Source organism: Lissotriton helveticus, chromosome 7 (assembly GCF_964261635.1).
Source record: "Lissotriton helveticus chromosome 7, aLisHel1.1, whole genome shotgun sequence".
NCBI lineage: Eukaryota > Metazoa > Chordata > Amphibia > Caudata > Salamandridae > Lissotriton > Lissotriton helveticus.
In genome coordinates this window covers 43,810,129-43,831,021 of record NC_136068.1, presented here as the reverse complement: position 1 = coordinate 43,831,021, position 20,893 = coordinate 43,810,129, and the positions used below count along the sequence as shown (strand labels likewise).

Genomic DNA, 20,893 nt, shown 5'->3' with positions numbered 1-20,893 from the left:
AGTGCCTGATATATTGAAGATATTGACAGTGGGTGTGTGTGGGATTAATTTTCCAAAATACTGCCCAGATTGTGCAAAATAATTGTTTCCTTTCTCTCCCCCCTTTATTGCCATTGCTGCCTCCACTCTCTCAACCCTGCTTCCTCCGTCCATCCTGATTTCTCCTATTGTTATCCACCATTTTCACCTTCATCTTCTTCCTTCTTTCTTTCCATTAATATTTAAACGCCTTCCCTACTTATTTTCTCCTGCTGTCTTACATCTTCTTTTTTTTTTTTTTTACTTTGCCATTTTCTCGCTCCCTATTTTGTTGTTCTTCTGTTGCCATCGTCTGATCCTGCTTCATTCGTCCTTTCTCTCTGGTCATCCATCCTTCCGTGTTTCCAACTTCCCTGTTCTTGTCTTGCACGCATCTCTCTGCACTTCTAGAGGTTCACGCTTTGTTGGTGAAAGACCTGCTGGTCTTTCTTCTGAAGATGGATGACAAGTTAGTATTGAAGAATCATAGCAGGAATATCGCATCGACAGATGAGAAGCAGATGCTGAGCCCCATCATTAAGCTGAACTATAAGACTTTGACCAGAGATGTGGCCACAGGTGAGAGTAACTTTGGACATGTTTTTACACACACATCATTTGTCCCAAGACCCATATCAAGTGGTTACAGGTGAGACTGACCCTTGGTGTGACATCACATGTCTCCATGGACTGTGGCTTGAAAAGGCCTCTCCGTCACCTTTAAACAGTAAAGCTTCTCACAAGTGTACGAGAGGTTTGACAATCTGGCCCTCGGTTGTCCTATCCATGTAGCCAACCAATCTTTTTATGGGATCTAAAATGTAATTGATATCTGTTTAGCACCATCATGAATGAATGAAAATACATTTATAGAGTGCGACTGCTGCTTCATAACAACTTACTGATTTAGAGCTTTTCTAGCATCAAAAGACTATATACTGGAGTACAAGAATTTTTAGCACTGTTATGAAAAGCACTAGAAGTAGATTCTACTGTACAAGGATAAAAGAACATTTACAAATGGCTGTAAATGTATGGCTTAATCCATTGTTGTAAAGTCCCAAATTATTAGGATAGTCAAAATCAAAATGTTTACATTAATTTAAAATGTAGATAGTAATTCCAACTTCCCCTTCAGAAGACTATCTAGCTACCTACTTACAACAAAGCAACATTCTGCAGAGGTTTTCAGGGTCTTTTCCAGCTGTTGTGTCTTTTGTCCTCGTTGACATCACATTATTTTTCTACAACGAAAGACCATTCCAAAGCTAGTCAAAAACAGGCACTGAAAGCCCAAGAGGACCTGACGATGCTGAGTCAGTCACATAGAACAGTTATTATTGATTGGAAGGTATGTAAGTGCTAAAGATTATGAAACAATAGTTGTGAAAGACAGTCAGTGGTGGACTTCTTACAAAGGGGTAGAAGCAGGTTATTTTTTGGGTGAGAATCATAATTGAGCTTTGAGATGTTTTGCAATGGCCTCATTAGGTGTAATTGCTCTTAGTTTAGGTAGTAAAGAGACTCATATGGAGCTAGCAGCTCTGGAGACTGATGGCTCCAGGGCAGTGTAAGTCCTGACTTCAAGAACTTCCAAGAGAAGAGACCTTTGATACATAAGGCCTCCTGAGCTTCCTGTGGTGTTGAGTAATTTGGCAATGCAAGGTAGACTGGTGTCGTGGATGACTTTGTGGACTAGGCCGCAGATTTTGAATGTATTCATACTTCGATGGGGAGCCAGTGGAGGACGCTCAACATTGGAGTAAATGTAAATTGATACTTGTATAGCGCACTACTCACCCGCAAGGGTCTCAAGGCGCTTGTATGAATACCCTGTGGAACCCATCCTGGCTTTCCCTGTGAGGTGTCCACTCCTGGGAACCCCCAAGGTGGAGGCCAGGCATCCTTAGCGTTGTGGGGGCCGTTGTGGAGATTAAGCAAGCTATTGCCCAGAGTTGCAGAGTGGGACTCCATGATTGGAATAGGCACCGAGGCGAGAATTATCAGGTCCGTGGAATTTTTTGAGCTCAAGACCCGCCGAGGCGGGGAATTGAACCCTGGTCCCGGGCTAGACCTCTGCATCAGGGTCTGCCGCTCTAACCATTGAGCCACACTTCTCCACTGCATCAGGGTCTGCCGCTCTAACCATTGAGCCACACTTCTCCATGGTCCTTTTTCTTCTGGCGGCAGAGTGCAGAACAGCTTTCAGAGGAGTCTTGCAGATTGTTAGAAGTCCAGTCAGAAATCCATCGCCAAAGTCTTTAGGTTCTGCGATGAAAGTTGGCTGTTCTAGTGATTGCATTTTTTGTTGGACGAAGGAAAGGTTCTGCTCCAGAGTGAATCCCAAACGCTGAATGGTAGGAGAGGGTGTTGAGAAGAATCCATCTAGCCTTAGTGCAGTGAGGACTGATCACTCAAGTTTGCTCCTCTTAGAGTTTGAAAGTTATGGAAATCATTTTTAATTGGGTCTGGGAAACTGGAAGTTGTCATTCATTCAGGATTTTAGATGTAAAAGGCAGTTGATTAGTAAATCCATGTCTTTGATTTTATAGCTTTTGAGATAAGGATCGCATGCCATCAAGAAAAAGGGCAGAGATCGCCTTCCGTTCACCTGTCTCCCAGATGGCGCCATCCAGTGCGCCACTGGCAGAAATCTTCCACTATGCAGACTCTGCAACATCTGGACTACTCTAGTCCTCTGCATAGATCTCCTCTGGCTCGCCTGGTGCAGGCAGTGGATTCCTCTCCTACCACTGCTCCCAGAGTTCGACAGCCTGACCAAACTTAAATTCCATCACCACGGCAGAGGTCTCCAACACATGCCGAAGCCGACCGCAGGAGTTATTGGTCACCATCATGGTCCTCTTCTTCTACACACTCCTCCAAGAGGGACTATTCTCTCACCTTAACGGTCAGTCCACCCTCAAGAATATCTCCGGTGGATGACATTAATACCCTTTATAGAGTGTGCACGAGGGAAGCACATAAGCCCCATCAATCATCATCATCTTCGGTCATCTTTGAGACTTTGCACCAAAGATCGGCAGTAAGACCTTTACTACCGGGACTCTTACAACCGGTCATGAATACTTTTCTTACTCCAGTGTCTCTCAAAACTGCTCCAGCGAGGATCTTTAAGAAGTATAGACTTCCAGAGCAAGACCCTCTGTTCCTAAGAGCAGATCCTCCTCCGGACTCTGTCATCATTGCTGCTGCCAAGAAGACGCATGCAGTAGCCTCTTCGTCAACGGTGCCTCCGGACAAAGAGAGAAGAGCACTGGACTCTTGGGGAAGGAAAGTTTGTGGCAGAGCCGCTTCATCCTTAAAGGTTTACAGTGCTTCAGCGCTGCCAGGGCGCTATGATAGGTCCCTGTGGGACTCCTTAGAATACTTCAAAGATAAGCTACCCAAGGAAGATCGCTGAGATTTCGAAGAAATTCTTCAAGGGTGGGAGGGGGGTTTGGTGGCTAACCAGTTGATTAGTGCATCAGCAGATAGGGCATCCCTAGCTGCACACTCTAACTCGCACGGCATCTGTGCTAGAAAATCATCCTGATTACGTCTCACTGCATTGAAACCTGGAGCCCAACAACACATTCACAACCTTCCTTTTTCTGGGAACTCTTTTTGGCTCTCACACTGATGAAACTGAACTGGACATTCTAAATGCAGTAGGTTTGGAGAAGAAAAAGGAATTATGTCGACGATACAGACTTTAAGACCGCAGTCTCTTCCATCAGCGGGTTCAAACCCCTCAATGGCCTCAGAGGCAGCAACACCAGACCAAAACACATTACCAGGGACGTTGCCCCTTCCATGGTAGAGGCACCCCTCACCAATCCTCTTCCACTGCCAAGAACGCAACCAAACAATAAGCAGCCCCTTCCCCTGTCGCCTTTAGCCACTTCAGTGGGGGGGAAGTATCTCCTACCATGTGCAAGAGTGGTGCAGCATTACAAAGGATCAATGGGTACTGAATATACTGTGAAATGGCTGCGCTCTACGTTTCCGTCATCCAACCCAGGGGATTCCTCCAATAGAAGCAAGGTGTCGCTGGCTGTCGCTACTATAGCAAGAGGTAGCCACTTTCTTACAAAAATCTGCAATAGAAGAAGTCCCCCGTCTCAAAGAGGAAAAGGGGTCTACTAGAGGTACTTCCTAGTACGAAAGAAAGGTTGCAGAGCAGAGTTCAGACCCATAATGGACCTTCGCATTCTAAACAATTCAATTTGAAGAGATATATTTTGTATGCTGGCTTTCATCAAATATATCCTCATCTCCAGCAAGGAGACTGGATGTGTTCGATAGATCTTCAGGATGCACATTTTAATGTGCCAGTCACTGTACGTCACTGGACGTTTTCTGCGCTTTATGGTAGGGACCAATCACTACCTGTGCAAAGTTCTTCCGTTTTGGTTGGAAGTCAGCCCTGCGAGTGTTTACCAAATGCATGACCGTAGTAGCAGCTGCTCTAATGCTCCAGGGACTCTTCATTTATCCGTACCTCAAAGACTGGCCCCTAAAGTGTTCATCTCCTCAGGGTGTAAGAGATCACTATCTGATCTGCATTGCATTGTTAAAACGGCTTGGCCTTCAGGTCAATTTGGAGAAATCAATTACACCAACCAACTCAAAGAATACACTATCTGGGTGCAACGCTAGACTCCAGTACAGGAAGAGTAGATCATTCGGAGGAGAGTCTATCATCTATCACTCTAAAGTGTACTCCTCTTCTTCACTCATCAGCCCGACAGGTTGCCTCAATTCTGGGGTCAATGGCATCTTACAGCTTCCTAACCCCCAATGCCAGGCTGAGAATGCAACTCCTGTAGCAGGATCTGGAGCACAAATGGGATCAGAAAACAGCTCGATGGGATGACAGGATTCTACTCTCCCAAGTTGCGAAATCATCCACCCCATGGTGGACTCATCTACATTTTCTGGTGGGGATTCTCTTCCATCAAACCTTTAACACACTTTCTGATCAGACTCCTCCCTTTAGGGTTGGGGAGCTCACTTGGGCCATCTTCAGACTAAAAGTTTGTGGTCGATCAAGGAACAAGCATACCACATCAATATGCTAGAGGTACGGGCAGTGCATCTAGCCCTCAAGGCCTTCTATCCCTCCATCCAGACCAGCTCCATATTGGTCCAGACAGACAGCAGGACCACTATGCACTATCTGAACAAGCAAGGGGGGGGGGGGGGGCACGCTCTCGCCCTCTCTCCTTGGAGGCTCAGGCGATCTGGCATTGGCTTCTGGCCAGACAGTTGTCAATTACGGCAGTCCGTCTGCCAGCAGTCCAAAGCGTTCATGAAGATTCCCTAAGTTGCCACTTCAAAGATCAAGAAGAGGGGGTTCTACATGACGAGGTGGTGGCGGACATCTTCCAAGAATGGGGTCAGCTAAGCATCGAACTCTTTGTGGACAACACAAACAAAAAATGCAAAGACTTTGCATGAAGGTATTACCGACCAGGGTGGAAAGGGAATGCCCTTTTGATCCTCTTCCTTCCTTTCACCCCAATAGTCATAACTAAGCTTTATCACTCCGAAGCGAAGAAGATTCTGATAGCGTCAGACTGGCCATGGCATTACTGGTACCCAGACCTCCTACACCTCTCGGAGTGTCCACACAGGAAACTTCAGTGCCGGCCGGACCTGCTTTCCCAGCTGAACGGGAGAATCCTTCATCCCAACCTTCCCTTGCTGACCGTAGCTGCATGGCTCCTGAGGTCCTACAGGACGGCCATCCAGGACTTCCTCAGGACTGCATGAACATTTTGAAAGAATCTAGAAAACCTCCCACGAGGCGTATTTATGCATTTGAATGGAGATTTTAAATGTAGTTTGTGCAAAAGGGTTCCAACTGACCCAAGAGCAGAAGGAGGTAATCCTTCCATACCTCCTACACTTGGCTAAGTCAGGTTTAACATTTGCCTCCAGTAAGGTACATTTTGCTGCCATTATGGCATACAGGAAGTCACCTTCCCAACCATCCTTTTTCCAGCTTCAGGTGGTTAAACATTTTTTACAAGGGCTTAGTGTACGAAAGGGGCTCTATATATACTGGACCAAAGTAAGGTACAGTGTGTATAGAGTCCCCTGTCCCCAGAGGCTTGGCAGAGGCTACAGTTAGATATAGCTTTACTCTCCAAAGTGGTAGCTTGGTCGAGCAGTAAGGCAGTATCAGAGGACAGTGTAAAGCATTTGTTGTAAACACTCCGTCAGCAAATGGTCTCACACACTCAAGAACTGAACTCTAGGCCATTTGTTTTGTATCAAAAGATATCGTTTATTTTAGAACCAACAAGGTATCAAAATATACTTTCTCAGGATGAGTTACTTTAGTTAAATACTTTTCAAATAGGCAATAGACTTTTTGAATGCAATAGGTACAGTTTGTTGCAATAGGCAACACCATGTCAAACACAATGCAACATTGAGCTCAATAGGAATTTTCAGTTAAATGCAATTAGTTACTTTGTAGATTACTTTACTAACCACAGGACTGGATCCTAGATTCAGTCCCGGGACATGAGCTGTAAACAGTTGGTGTCGTCCTCTTGTTAGCAGCTGCACAGCAGGTCTTCTTCTTTTTGGTCTTCTTTCTTGTTTCGAAATCGGGATCTGAGGAAGGAAGGTGTAGGGTGCCCCTAAATACTACATTATGGGGCGTTTACAGGTAGGGTGAGGGCAGGGACCAATAGGTCCCTGTCCTGGGGTGGGTACACTGCCTAACCTGCTCCTCTCCTGTGGGAGGGGGGCAGGAGCCTAGCTGTGAGTGGGTAGGGTTCCCCATCCTCAAATGGCGGTATCCTCAAATGGCGGTAACCCGGAGTCATGCTTCACCTCGCCTCTTCCACCTGAGGGGTGTAGTTGGCATAGGCTGGCACACCCCATTTCCCGACGCAGGGTTTCCCGCCAGTCTTCCTGCCAGAGTGGGGGTCAGAACTGGTGGGGGCCAGTTGCTGAGTACAGCAAGTGGCCTGGTGAAGCTCACAAAGGCGGCATGCCTTTTAAGCTTAACCCTGCCCATCCTGTGGGAGGAGTCCTAGCACCTCGCCCAGGATGTGCTTGCAGGCCCAAGAGAGCGGATGGCTCTCTACCCAGGGGTCCAGCAACATGTCTGCTGTGTGGCAGCCTAGGCAGCCTCTCAGACCAGACGTGGATTGTAGGTTAGGTTTCAGAGGGCATCTCTAAGATGCCCTCTGTAGTGCATTTTACATTAAATCCCACACTGGCATCAGTGTGGGTTTAATGTGCTGAGAAGTTTGATATCAAACTTGTCAGTCTTCAGTGTGGCCATTATGGTACTGTGGAGTTTGTAATGACAACCTCCCAGCACCATATACTCTTAATGGCCTCACTGCACTTACAGTGCCCAGGAATGGCCCTGGGTACTGTAGGGGCACAGGTCTCATGCAACTGTGCCCACACCACTGGCATAGGGCACCCAGCTAGAGAGGGTGACTGATGTATGCCAGGGCAGTGGGGTTGTGGGCATGGCACATAGGGATGTGTCAAAACGCGTGTTTCCTTCCGAAGAGGTAACGTCCCCAACCAGGCACTCCTTGTTTGAAAAATTCAATAATCATTCATAAAGGTCTTATTAATGGTATAACCATAGATTAATTTTATTTTTTGTTAGTTGTACTATTTCATTCATAGTGCATTTTCAAGAAACTTTTCTCATTCCATGTTGTGGCCAATGCATTTCGGGCAAAAGCCCTTCATTGGGGGACTTGAATTCTTTTAGTAAATTCAAGATTTGGTGATAGTGTACAAACACCGGTATCCTTGTTCGTGTACACATACAGATCTAGAGTAGGTACATTTAGGAAAATTACTTTGGAATATGCAAGTGCTACTGTTTTTATCTGAACTGCTTATGTTCATCTTATCAGCCCTATGGTACAAATGTATCTACTATTTACTATATTGGTACTAGCAATCTCTTTCGTATGCTTCTTTCTCCTGATTGTTGCAGCACATATGTTTTATACAAGACTGTTGCTGGACCAATAAATACTTATTGAAAACGTCCCAATCGCCATCTTGTGTATTTCCTGAGAATAAGTTGGCACGAGGGACTGAACAAAAAGTACTGTACTGTTTTCCACGATCCCGGAGGAATCAGAGTTGTCCTGTTTAAACACCTACTACCTTCATCACTATAGAATACAGAGGGTTGGTAGTGGCACTGTAAAACTAGCTGGTCTAATGGTTGACATATCCTGTGGTGGTGTCCGGAGTCGGTGTGGACACCAAGCACTCAGTTTAGGTCATCCAAAACGCGCAGGTCCTGGGGGATTCCTAGGAACTACACAACAGTAGGTCTGTGGTCCATGATGAGGCAGTTACGTCAGTGTTGTGCAATGCTCGGTCAGTGGTAAGATACTGGTAGATTTTGGCAATGACAACGCAGATGGTACAGTCGACAAAAGAGTCATTTGAGAGAGAAACTGTGTTGATGTACCCGAGCCTGAACTAACCAACAGAAACGTCATCCACGACTGACCTGTCAACGAGATCATAAACTGCACTGCCACAGCATCAATATCAACTGCTCTGCCGCCATATCAACCACCTCTCAAAAAAAATCCTCCCAAACCACCTGATAAATTACTGGACACTGAGGCTGAACAGGGCCATGATCTGGATTATTCCATCTGGTACAGCCTATAGCCCTGGCCAGGTCATAATCCACTGTCAAGACACTGAGGAAGACAAACGCATTCTCTACAGCAACAGCCTGAAAACTTTTACCACAACTATCCTCCACATCATTGGGAAGCTAAGGAATTTTACAACTGTCTCTTTCACCCCTATGAGCAAGTATATGAAATTCTGAGCAATGTTCAATAGCCAGAGCGCCGGAAGATATAAAAAAAAGACTTGCGCTACATGATAGTGAATTAATACATGTAGTCCCCAGCAGGTTCTGAACCACAACCACAACCTGCACCTCTACCTCCCCAGCATCTCCCAGCTTCCCTTGTACCTATAGCAGTGGTACCGAGACCGGAAGGTGAGCGGATTTCACCTCAACTCCACACCAACCATTACAGCAATTCTCAGGTATGCCACAGGTCTCTATTCAGGTAGATCGTCGTATGATGAATATGCAGACATGGAGAAGGACGAGATACCTCCTGCAGACAGGCCCAGGGATGATGGGTGCGATGGTTACATCCTTCCTGCAACAACCTCAGCAACACCTCCACCTATTGATTCTCTCCCAGATAATATCAGCAAATTCCACACCCTAGTGGATAGACCTGCGAAGAAGTCCATGACTGAAATCAGCGAGAGCGATCCCTCTAGTCGACCACATTTGGCAGGAGTGAGTTAAACTAATGCAAGCTGCAGCTGCAGTGCCAATGTCATGGGAATCATTGGCATATAGAGCCAACAAATATGGTCAGATATCGCTCCCCATCTGTACTGAGTAAAAATAGGCAGTTAAAACAATTTGGCATAAAGGGGAGAGAGTTTCAGTAGCACTAATTGATTCAGCCAACTTTGCTGTCTGACACCGGGCTGGAGCCGCTGTCTTAAAAAGATGAGGCTGGCTGAAAAAGCTACTTTCTTCTGAACAGAATTCCAAAATGCAATAATGGACAAGCAGTTTGACATTGCGTTACTATTTTGGAGGCACGTTGACAACAAGCTGCAGAGTATAAACGTGGATACCATGACGGGCAGATCTGTATGGGACACCACAGCAGAGGAGACCTCAATCCTTTTGTGGTAGAGGAAGAATGCTGCAGTACCATAGCCTACATCAGACATACAGAATCCATCCTATCAATGGCATTTGTACCACCAAGACAAATGACTCAGTCAACAGCAGCCACCATGCAGCAGATACAGACCCAGTTTTGAACAACCCCCCCCCCCCCCAATAAAAGGTCAAGGCGAGATGCACCAACATTAACGATTTCCAGGCACCGGATACTACAATTCCTACCCTCAGAATATCAGACCCTGAAGTGGGCGGAATCTCTACTTTCAGCTGTAAGAAAATCATCACAGACAAATGAGTACCAGATGTGATCCATTATACCATCTGCCAACAACTCCTCCGCCTGAGGTACAATACAAGCACCTACGCTTGTTAAAAGCCTAGATATGCAACATGCTACAAAATAGAGCCATAGAAATAATCCAAAAGGTATATCAATATGTTGCATTCTATTCCAAATTCTTCCTCATAAAAAAAAAACCTTGAAAGAGTGGACGCCCTTTCTAGACTTACGACAACTCAGTCTCTTTCTGAGTGAAAAAGGCATTCATTAGACATGGTACTACATCTTCTAATTAGGAATGATATCATGGCATCATTAGACCCCAAGGATGCTTAATTCCACATTCCAAATCACCGAAAACATTGCCCTACTTGCAGCTCATAGTTGATATTTAGGCCACTAGTTCTATCTTTACTTAGACGACTGGATGGTCAAAGGCTCATTTGTAGCATGTACAAATTACACAATAGCAGCCTGTACCAGACTTTTTTAAATCACATGGTCTCAAGCTTAACATAAGTAAATCTCCGACACCTTATCAGAAGAATGCACATACCCCAACAGACCGACAATAAGCTGTCACTGCACTAGCAAGACAACTACTGACACAATCCGGAGTGAACGTAAGACTCATGATGCATCTTCTAGGTAAGATGTCACCATGCATAGTGCTAATCCCATTCTGCTGACTACACTGAGCCCGTCCAAGAGGGACTGGACTACCAGTGGGCTCAAATGTCGGGATCTTTCAAGGGTAGCCAAGACACAAAAAATGCAAGAAACACTTCCCTGGGTGACAATGCCAGAGAATACAAGAACAGGCCTCGATTTTTACTTTGTGGTCACCTCAGACTGCTTAGTGGATGGATGGAGGGTGGGCGCAGCTGCTGGTACTATCGACTAGTGGTCTTTGTTCCCAATAGTGGAGAGATATATGCATGGGTGGTCAGGAGAACACTGCAGTCTAGACCTCGGGGGTGTTGATTCAAACAGAGGAGCCAAGCCAAGGGTGGAACAGACTCTTAAATCCTGTCATCAGAGCCTCAGAAGTTATGGCAATGGGTGATTTATCAACGAATTGTTCTAACATAACATCTTTCAGGGATAAAGACTGATCAAGGCTACTTAAGCTGAGCTCAGAAAGATTGTCAAGAAAGATTGTCATGAGTAGGAGGTAAAGTGCACTGAAAAAAGTATTCTATGCCTGGGGAAACTAGGGATTGACCTCTTTGCCACAACAAAAACTAGAAGAATGATACTCTTATGCAAGCAGGTGTACACAACTATACACCTGGGGCAACTCCCTTTCAATCCGATGTTTCAACATATTTGCCTCCACTTTTCCACCAGTTCCCCAAGCTGCTGAAAGTGATCGCCATGATGAAATGGGAACGCTGCAAGTTCATCCACATAGCTCTTCCTGGCCAAGACACTACTGGTTTATGGACCTTTGACATCTGGTGGAGGTACCATTTCTACTGCTAGGGATGAATTCACACCATTCGTACAGCTATCAAGGACATATCCTCCATCACAAGCCCTGAGATTGGCAGCTGGGCTACTGAGTTCCCTAAGTCTATACACTTAGATATCCCGGAAGGCTGCAGGAAATTCTTGGTGCAAGGTAGAACCGTATGCACAAAAGAGTCACGCCGCAAAATGGGAAAGGTTCTGCACCTGGTATGCCCATACATTTTTTCATTCTTTTTCATATCCAGGCCCACCAGATACTTCCACATCTACTGGAGCTAGCTAACTCTGGGCAAAAGAAGGTTCACCTGGTAGTCATCTTTGTTTTTAAAGATCACCTAATGAACTATCCTCATGGTCACATGCGATTTTAAAAGAATAACTAAAAGGTCTATTCAGAGTGTTCCTGCCATCAAGAACCACAACAACAACTTGGAAAATGAATACAGTGCTTTCATAGTTCATGTCCCATCCACTAGAACCGATTAACAAGTCAAGTTTAAAATATCTCCCCTGGAAAATGGCAGTTCTGCTATCTGAAACATCTTGAAGAAGATTTAATGAAGTTCGGGATTTTACCACCAGAGAGCTTTCAATACAGTTCCAAAAGATAAGGTTATCGTGAGAACTAATTTAAAGTTTATACATAAAGTGTCTCCTGAATTTCATCTAAATGATGCTAAAAGATTTCTCAGATTCTATCTCAACAAAGTAAACCGTTTAAAAACTCAAATCAACTTCTAGTCTTTTTCTCCAGCCCACATAAATGATTCTCAATATAAAGCAAGGAATCTCTAGATGGGTAGCTACAAACATAGCTTTCTGCCACATGAAAGCTGGGGGATCTCTCACAGGAGTAATCAAACAGCTTCATCAGTAGTGTACGCAGGTGTAGGCCTGGTGGACATTGATCGAGCTGAAAAGTGGAGAAACAGGCAGTCAGAGATGTGATGATGGGGCAGGCAGTTCTGTCATCTTATCAAGTAATGTGTGCTTATCTATTTTATCTCTCTGTACGCTTATTAAATGTAAATATACAATAAAATTGTTAACGCTGCTTACTGTTAAAAGTCAAACGTGAATCTATGATAGATTCAGTGCTGGTGAAGAAACCAGTTTCATAGATTAACCTGCGGTTCACCCTCCTCCAAAAGTAGAGGCTCACATGTAAAGCTATGCTATCACTCTAGTGTGAGAAATCTGAGCTGTAAAGAACTGAGAGGGGTGAGGCACAGAGCTATACCACTAAATTGGCTGAAGTTTGGTTCCATTAGAAAGAGGTGGATGTGCTAACAAAGTAAGCACTGTCTGGGCCTTTTCAACAGCAGTTCCTTTTACAGCTTCGGTAAAGTTATAGAGGGGCTCCTACTTTACTGATGGGGAATGTTTCAATGTTCTGCAACACAGGTGGTGGTTCTCCACAGCTCTCGAGGCCTGCCGTGCTCTCTTACCTAGTTTGAGGCCAGTATCTCTCTTGGGGGCTGCGACAACCGAACCCCTGTGCACTGTCAGCTTGCAGTTGCAAAGGCTTGTTGGCTTCCTTCCAAGAAGATCTTCTGGCTCCAAGTAGCCCCAATCTTGTGCACCACCAGTGACCTGAATCTTCAGCCACACTGCATCGTCTGCATCCTGGCGTGCATCTTTTGGTGAGCTGCTTGAGGTCCTCTCGTGACGCCAGTGCCTCCAGCTGAGGGTCATCTTTGCTCCTTTTGGGTTCCCCTGATTGTTCGGGCCTGCCCTGACTCCCATGCTTTTGGTGATTCCCCTGGACCTTGCTGGTCCAGACATTGCACCTACTTCGACTTCTGCGTGGTTGCATTTGCCACGGCTTGTTGGTGCTCCCCCCGGACACCGACCCCTCAGCACCCAACATCTGATGGGGGACAGCTCGTGCACGGCTCCTGGTCTTCCTCGGCATCGCCTGGTCCTCACAGCTACAGAGTCAAGGTCATCGTAATCTCTCCTACAATACCCGACATCGGAGGGCATTCGTCTTCCAAGTCTCCTGGTCACTCCTGAGTGGCATGGACTCTGTCCCCTCTGCTTGCAGGTACCTGTTATGTTATGTTATGTTAATTTATTTCTTCTATAGCGCTCGGCTACTCCAAGGAGCATCCCGGCGCTTTGGCGAAGAGAATCAGCAAGCAAGACAACAACATAACAACTAAAATGCAGACAGAGGAGAGGGAAAAAGTTTATTTGGTAAAAAGCCACGTTTTAAGCTCTTTTCTAAAAGCAAGGAGACTGGGAGCCTGTCTAAGGGAAAGTGGTAGTTCGTTCCAAGCCTTCGGGGCTAGGTAGCGGAATGATCGACCTCCCATCCTTGCACGCCTGATAGCCGGGACTGTCATCTTGGATAAACAAGATGATCTCAAAGACCTGCTAGGTACATATCGGGAGAGACGATTCCTAATGTACTTAGGGCCAGTGCCTTGTAGAGCTTTGAAGGCAAAAGTCAGGCTCTTGAAAAGAATTCTCTTTGCGATCGGTAACCAGTGTAAGGTGTTTAGTAGAACAGTGGCACCTGCTCTTCTCGGGGGCCCGTAGATAGCAAGGGCTGCCGAGTTCTGGACTACTTGCAAACGGGTCAGAAGATATTTTGGTAGACCCAGAAAGAGAACGTTTGCATAGTCCAGTCGAGATCCAATCAAGGCCTGAACAATAGTCTTCCTATGCTGGAAGGACACTAAAGGAAGAAATTTCCTCAGCATCCGTAAAATGCCGAAGCATTTACCTGAGAGGCACGCAATATGTGGCCCAAAGGACAGTTCACTCCCAAGTTTTTAGCCTTGAGAGAGACATTGTCAGGAGGAAACATATCTTGTGGCCACCAACCTTTCCAATCTGGTTCACAGGAGCATCCAAAAAAGAGCAGTTCCGACTTATCGGAATTGCACTTTAAGCCATTACACCTGAACCACTCAAAGACCGCACCAAGGCAGTCCCTGATCTGTATGCCGTCGAAAGACCCGCCCCTAGCACAAGTGAATAGGAGCTGGGTATCATCGGCGCAAGATACGATCTGGGCGCCAAAGGACTCCGCGACTACTGCCAGAGGGGCCATAAAGATGTTAAACAGCATGGGGCTGAGAATGGAACCTTGCGGAACCCCCACCTCTAGCAGAGCCATATCTGCGGAGAAAGGGGGCGCCCAGATTGTAGGAAGGTTGATCCCTGACTATGGTTGCCCCCAACTTTTTGCCTGGTGTTTTGCTGGTTTTCTGACTTAGTTGACCTGGGACCCTGCTATTCAGGGCCCCAGGCCTACTGCTCTCTCTGTAAAATGGATTCCATGTACCTTAGGTACATATCTAAATTGGATACTGAGTCACCTTATCAGTCCCTGTACAGTGTACCTTAGGTACCCAGGGCATAGGTGTACCCAGGGCCTACCAGGGGCTGCAGCATGTATTATGCCACCCCTGGCTGGCCATCCAAATCTGACACAACTGGCTGCTTGACAGCTGGGGCAAGGTGGTGTAATCACCCTTTGCTTTAGATATAGTATACCTATATCTAACCCTAAAATGGACACACAGATCTCCTATCAGTCACTCCTATGGCAGGCCTTAACAATCCTGAAGGCAGAGTGCTTGGAATCGTGTGAGATGGTGCTCTGGCATGAGCTGAGCCTGTCTGCGGCTTTCGGGATCCATCCCTTAGCCGTTTCCATGATATCGCATACCATATACTCTTAAGTGCATTATAATCCTCGCGGTTATGTGCCAACTCTGGTATCGCTTTATCAAAACATGTCGAGTAAGGTGTCATACGAATTGGAATACTAACCCCTCGCCAATTCTGGCGACGGGGTTAGCATTCCACCCTTCTAGAGGGACACGACATGTATGTAACCCCTAACCCCGGTTAAAGTCAGACAGAGCCTTAGCATCCACAAAATGGATGCTGCCACCGAGACACAAGTCTGCCCTCCTGCTGCTGGGAGTCCTCCCAGAGCAGGAGATAAGGACAAAGGGTTTCCTGCCAGGGGCGGTGCCAGCACCGTCCCAGACAGGGTTTTGTGTATTGTAAGTAGGCAGGGCTTTAGAGGAAGGTGACTGCACGTGGCACCCCGGTGCTCACTGTGCATAGGCTGGCTGGAACCAGTTCCAGGGTCACTCCAGACCCTGTGCTGGGGAAAAGCCCGCCAAGGAAGTGGGTGTAACCACCCCCCTCCTAGTCCCACCCATAGGGCAGGACTTAGTCGCGTGCCAGCCCCTTTTTACAGGATAAAGGTAGAGACTGGCCCCCTTCCAAATCAGATCATCTTTGAATCCTGAAACTACTTTCTGCGAAAGGAACTCAAGACTTCTTCCTAAGATTTCTCCCTTGTGACTAAGGAGTAGTCACCCTGCACCCGCAGGCACCATCTACAGAACACTGCGGTCTGCTGCACGTCCTTCCTCCGGAATCCGACTGCCCAGCTCGACGAGACCCGGCTTCCCTGGCACCTCTGACCTCTACCCACCTCTACAGCACAGCTGAGAACCGTGGGTGCGACGAGACCTCGAGGGACCGGCCATCGCCAAGACTGCACGACTTCTGCACAGCAAGCCCGCCGAGTATTCCACTGGTGAGTGCTTTGGGGTCCGAGAAGCCCCGACTCTGAGCAGCTCCAGCTCCGAAGTGCAGCCCCCCAGCATCTCCACGATCTGCGTGGGGCCCTTCTGCTTTCCGCTGCTCACCGCGTTGTTTGGCTACTAGCCCGTTGGCTTGTGGCCTTCCTGACGACGCCCGACGACATTTCTGCTGCTGGTCTGGTTGCTCCAGACTGGCCCTTGCTCCCTCCCAGAAGAGGAGCACCCCGGACCCTCCTGGTCCACTCAAGACGCCATTTTGAGTCCACCGCGTGGGCTTGAATTAGCCAAGGCTTGTTGCCCAATCCTGGGTAACTTCGACGCCAACGACTTCATCCTTCGTGGGACAGCTCGCACCTCCATCCTGGTCGCCGACAACGCCTCCTGGTCCGAGAGACTGCAGAGCCCAGCAGCGCCCACTCACCTGACTGCGGTGACTTCGCCCGGTGCCATCCTGGTGCCCACTTAATCACTGGCTAGTGATTCAAGAACTTGGTCCCCTCTGCTTTCAGGTTTCTTCTTCCTTGATCCAGGCTTGGATCCATCGAACTTTCCTTCACTGGTCGCCTGCCAGCAACTTCTTCCTTCCAGGCTCCCGGTCCGGCAACGAGATCCCCGACGTCTTTTCAGGCCTATGCAGCTGCAGCCCCTGGGCTAGGTAACTTCGGCACTCCGGTGTCCCAGCATAGCCTCACTATCCAAGGGTCAGGATCCACTGTCGTTTTCTTCCTACCAGGTCGGGTTCGCCCGTGAACACTAACTTTGCCTTTACTAGCCTCCATAGACTTTGTCCCGCATCCCGCGTGAGAGTGCACACTCTGCACCCGAGTCCCCTGGGCCTCCTAGTAGTAATCTAACGATTCCCTAGTCCAGTCCTAGCGATTCCAAAGCCTATTAGAACTGTTACTTACCTGCTAGTAATTCGCATTCCACTTTTAGTGTATATGGTTTTTCGTGCCCCTCGGGCATTTGTGTAACGTGCTAACTTAAAAGTATTTTCGTAAGAGTTTTGTTGTGTGCCTAGCACCCTGTCCTCATAAAGAGTACAGGGTTGTTGTGATTCTAATAAATACATTGTTTATTTTCATAACACTTGTGTGGTGTCCTTTCACTGGGTGTTCAAGGGGTAATGTGATGGTAAAACAGCTGGCTTAACACGCCCTCTAGAGTCTTAGCCTTAGACTGCTCGTATCCATGCTACTAGGATAGCTGGTCTATAAGGTTGACTTACAACCAATCATCAATAAGGGTTGTTTGGACTGATATATAGTGATCACTAGAATAGTGAACACTGCACATCAGGCCAACTTCTCACATTGGTGAGCAGCGGTTGGGATTTGAGCTTGCTGTTGTTTTACCACACATGCCCTAAGAATATCTTGTGAAAGATCACATAAGTACTAAAGGTACATATAACTTAGCTTAGAATACTCTGAGTTCTACTGAACCAGCTGTTGTAGCTCCTAGGGCCTAGCACACCCTAAACTACAACTCTAGCAAGGGATCAGTAGGCAAACATATAGTGTAGGTAAGTGCACCACTTACACCTCACTAGAAAAGCATGTCGACTCAGGGGGACTCTGCTGAGACTCCCCTGGTCAGTGTTGACCCTCCACAGGTCACTTCAAGATATGCAGCTCTCAATTTTCAGGAGATGAGGCAACTCTGTGTCTCCAGAAAACTGAAACAGGGGTCTAACCCCACCCTACCCTTTCTGATAGGTCTCTTAGAGACATATGATGCCAGAAAGCTCTCTCAGTTACATGAGAGCATGCCAGCCTTAGAGGGAACCTCTGGGGATCCAGACCTCCCCAACACTGATTCAGCAGTTGAGGAGGAGGACGAGGAGGTACTCTCTGGGGATGAGGTAGACAAGGGTCTTGAGGTAGTCAGAAGGCTAACTAGGACCAACTTAGACTTACTTGGGCTAGGATCTGGGGGCCCCCCAGTACTAACCCGAAGTGGGCCTAACCTTGGAGTTAGGAGAGATAGATCTCTTTCTAGGGACTCCAATAGATCTCTGCACTCTAATGCCTCTTCTCAGGGGAGAAGGAATCCTCCACAGAGGAGATTTACTTCCCCTCAGAGAAAGGAGCATGAAGCTAGGATGAGACAAGCTGAACTGAGGATTGAAAGGGAAGAAATTGCCCTGGCCAAAGAGAAGCTTGCCCTGGCAAGAGAGCAGCAGATGAGTGGGCTAGCTCCCACTGGTGGCAGCAATCTCCCAAGAGATAGAGAGAAGGGTTTAGATACTAAACACCTGACTAAAATAGTGCCCCCCTTTAAGCAAGGGGATGACATCCAGAAATGGATGGCTGCTCTGGAGAGGGCCTGCACTGTGCAGAACATTCCCCAGAGTCAGTGGGCAGCTATACTGTGGCTCTCCTTTGATGGTAAAGGTAGAGATAAGCTCCTCACTACAAGAGTGGAGGATGCTAACAATTACCAGGTCCTGAAGAATACACTGGTTGATGGGTTTGGTTTAACCACTGAGCAGTACAGGTTGCTGTTCAGAGACACCCAGAAAACTCAGTCTCAGGACTGGTCTGATTTTGTGGATTGTGCCACTAAGGCTTTGGAGGGCTGGTTGCTGGGTAGCAAGGTTACAGATTACACAGGATTGTATAATCTGATGATGAGAGAGCAAGTCTTAAATAATTGTCAGAACCAGTTATTACACCAGCACCTGGTAGACTCTGATCTGACCTCTCCACAAGAATTGGGTAAGAGGGCAGACAAATGGGTCAGAACCAGGATTAGGCCCAAGAACCAAGGTGGTGACCAGAAAAAGGAATCAACCAAGCCTCAAGAGAAGGGTGGGAATAAATCTTCAGATCAAACCACACCAGGGCCCCAAAAATCCTCTGAGGGGGGTGGGTCCCAGAATCCTTCCAATAACCAGAAGAAACCTTATTGTTATCCCTGTAAACAGGTGGGTCATTTAAAAACTGACAGCAGTTGCCCAAAGAATAACAATAAGGAAAACATACCCCCAAGTAACATTCCCAAACCTCCTGTTACTACTAGTAGTAATCCCCCAGGTGGTGGGAGTGCCCCCAAGAATTTGGGTGCATTTACTTTGGGAGTTCCTGGGGACTCTGGCCTAACCAGGTCCCCAAACTTAGATACTCTTGTCTGTGAAACTGGCATGGGGTTTGCCAACTTCACAACTTGTCCCAACCCTTTGGGCAAGTACAGACAGGAGCCCCTCATCAATGGTATAAAAGTTGAGGCCTATAGAGATACAGGGGCTAGCATCACTATGGTGACTGAGAGTCTAGTCCCCTCAAGGCAACTTTTACCTGGTGCCACATACCAGGTGACCAATATTGATGGAGTACAGAGAGATCATCCCATGGCAGTGGTCAATCTCAGCTGGGGAGGTGTCACTGGCCACAAGAGAGTGGCAGTGTCACCAAACTTGCCTGTAGATTGCCTACTGGGGAATGATTTAGAGCTCTCAGCCTGGGCTGAAGTAGAGCAAGAGACCCATTCTAGAATGGTGAACATCCATGGTAAGGGTAGTGGGGCAGTGGTAGCCACAGCCCCAGTCCAAGATATCCTCCCTGAACAGGTCAGGAGGGTTGTGCCAGTCACAACCCAATCTCAGACAACTTCCTTCCCAGAACAGGTTGTCAAGGCTGTGATGGTCACAGCCCACACCCAAACTGAGCCCCCTCCTGAAAAGGTTGGGAGAGTTGTGATGGCCACAGCTCAAACTCAGACAGATGATAGTGTTGTGAAGCCTGAAACTATGGATCACTCCACTCAGACAGAGAGTATTGAGGAGGAAGAGACATCTCCCTCCCACCAGACTTTAGGAAAGGATCAGCCTCCTCAGGGAACTGATCTGACCCCTTGTGAAGAAACTGCCACAGAGGTAGTCAGGCCTAGCCTGGCAGAACCCCTGATGTCAGTGGACCCTTCCAAGGTGGGACCCAGTCTGGAGCAGGTAACCTGCCCCTCTCTACCCTGCCTCAGTCAGCCCAGGGCTGTAGAGGTCAGGGAGGCCAGTGGTGGACCCCAAAGGGCCCCCTGTCCAAAAGAATTCCCCAATCAGCAGATTAAGGGCACTGAAGCTAGTAATCCTAGCCAAGTGAAAATAAAACAGACTCCTGAGGGATCCCCCTTAAATTTAGTTAGGGACCTCCCACAGATGGACACTGTTGGGCACAGCCAAACTTGGGACCTGAGGGCCCCAAACCTGACCTGTCCCTCCAGTAAGCCCAACAGAGGGACCCAACCTCCAGCTGTAGGTAGCCAGAGGTTGACCCTGAGAGCCCAAAACAACTCAGTCTTGGAAAGAAAGGCCTCTATGGTGGAAAATGATTGGAGGAAGTTGAGCCCAAAATTAGTGGAGCCTCACTTCAGTACTCCATTTCAGCACCAGCCTTTTTCTTTGACAAAACACACCACAGGTAGAGATTCCCTATGGTGGAGACCCTCAGACACCCTTAGGGTGAGGGATTGCTTAGTGGACCATGACATAGGGGGTAACCATGCCAGTGCTGGTACTTCCTTAAATGGCCACTTAGGCAATATAGGCTTACCTGGACAAGGATAGCCTTATCTCCTTTCGTTTGGGGGGGGGTTATGTAGGAAGGTTGATCCCTGACTATGGTTGCCCCCAACTTTTTGCCTGGTGTTTTGCTGGTTTTCTGACTTAGTTGACCTGGGACCCTGCTATTCAGGGCCCCAGGCCTACTGCTCTCTCTGTAAAATGGATTCCATGTACCTTAGGTACATATCTAAATTGGATACTGAGTCACCTTATCAGTCCCTGTACAGTGTACCTTA

At 47.4% G+C, this 20,893-nt stretch overlaps 1 protein-coding gene across 6 annotated transcripts in view; it reads left to right on the top strand.

The window, feature by feature from the left end:
- ARHGEF1 (Rho guanine nucleotide exchange factor 1) overlaps nt 1–20,893 on the top strand; it is a 459,136-nt gene that overhangs the window by 375,064 nt on the left and 63,179 nt on the right. For all 6 annotated transcript variants that reach the window (XM_078651355.1, XM_078651350.1, XM_078651354.1 and 3 more), the window contains one exon: nt 430–597. In XM_078651355.1, the coding sequence (XP_078507481.1) occupies nt 430–597 (168 nt within the window). The remainder of the gene's footprint in view (nt 1–429; nt 598–20,893) is intronic.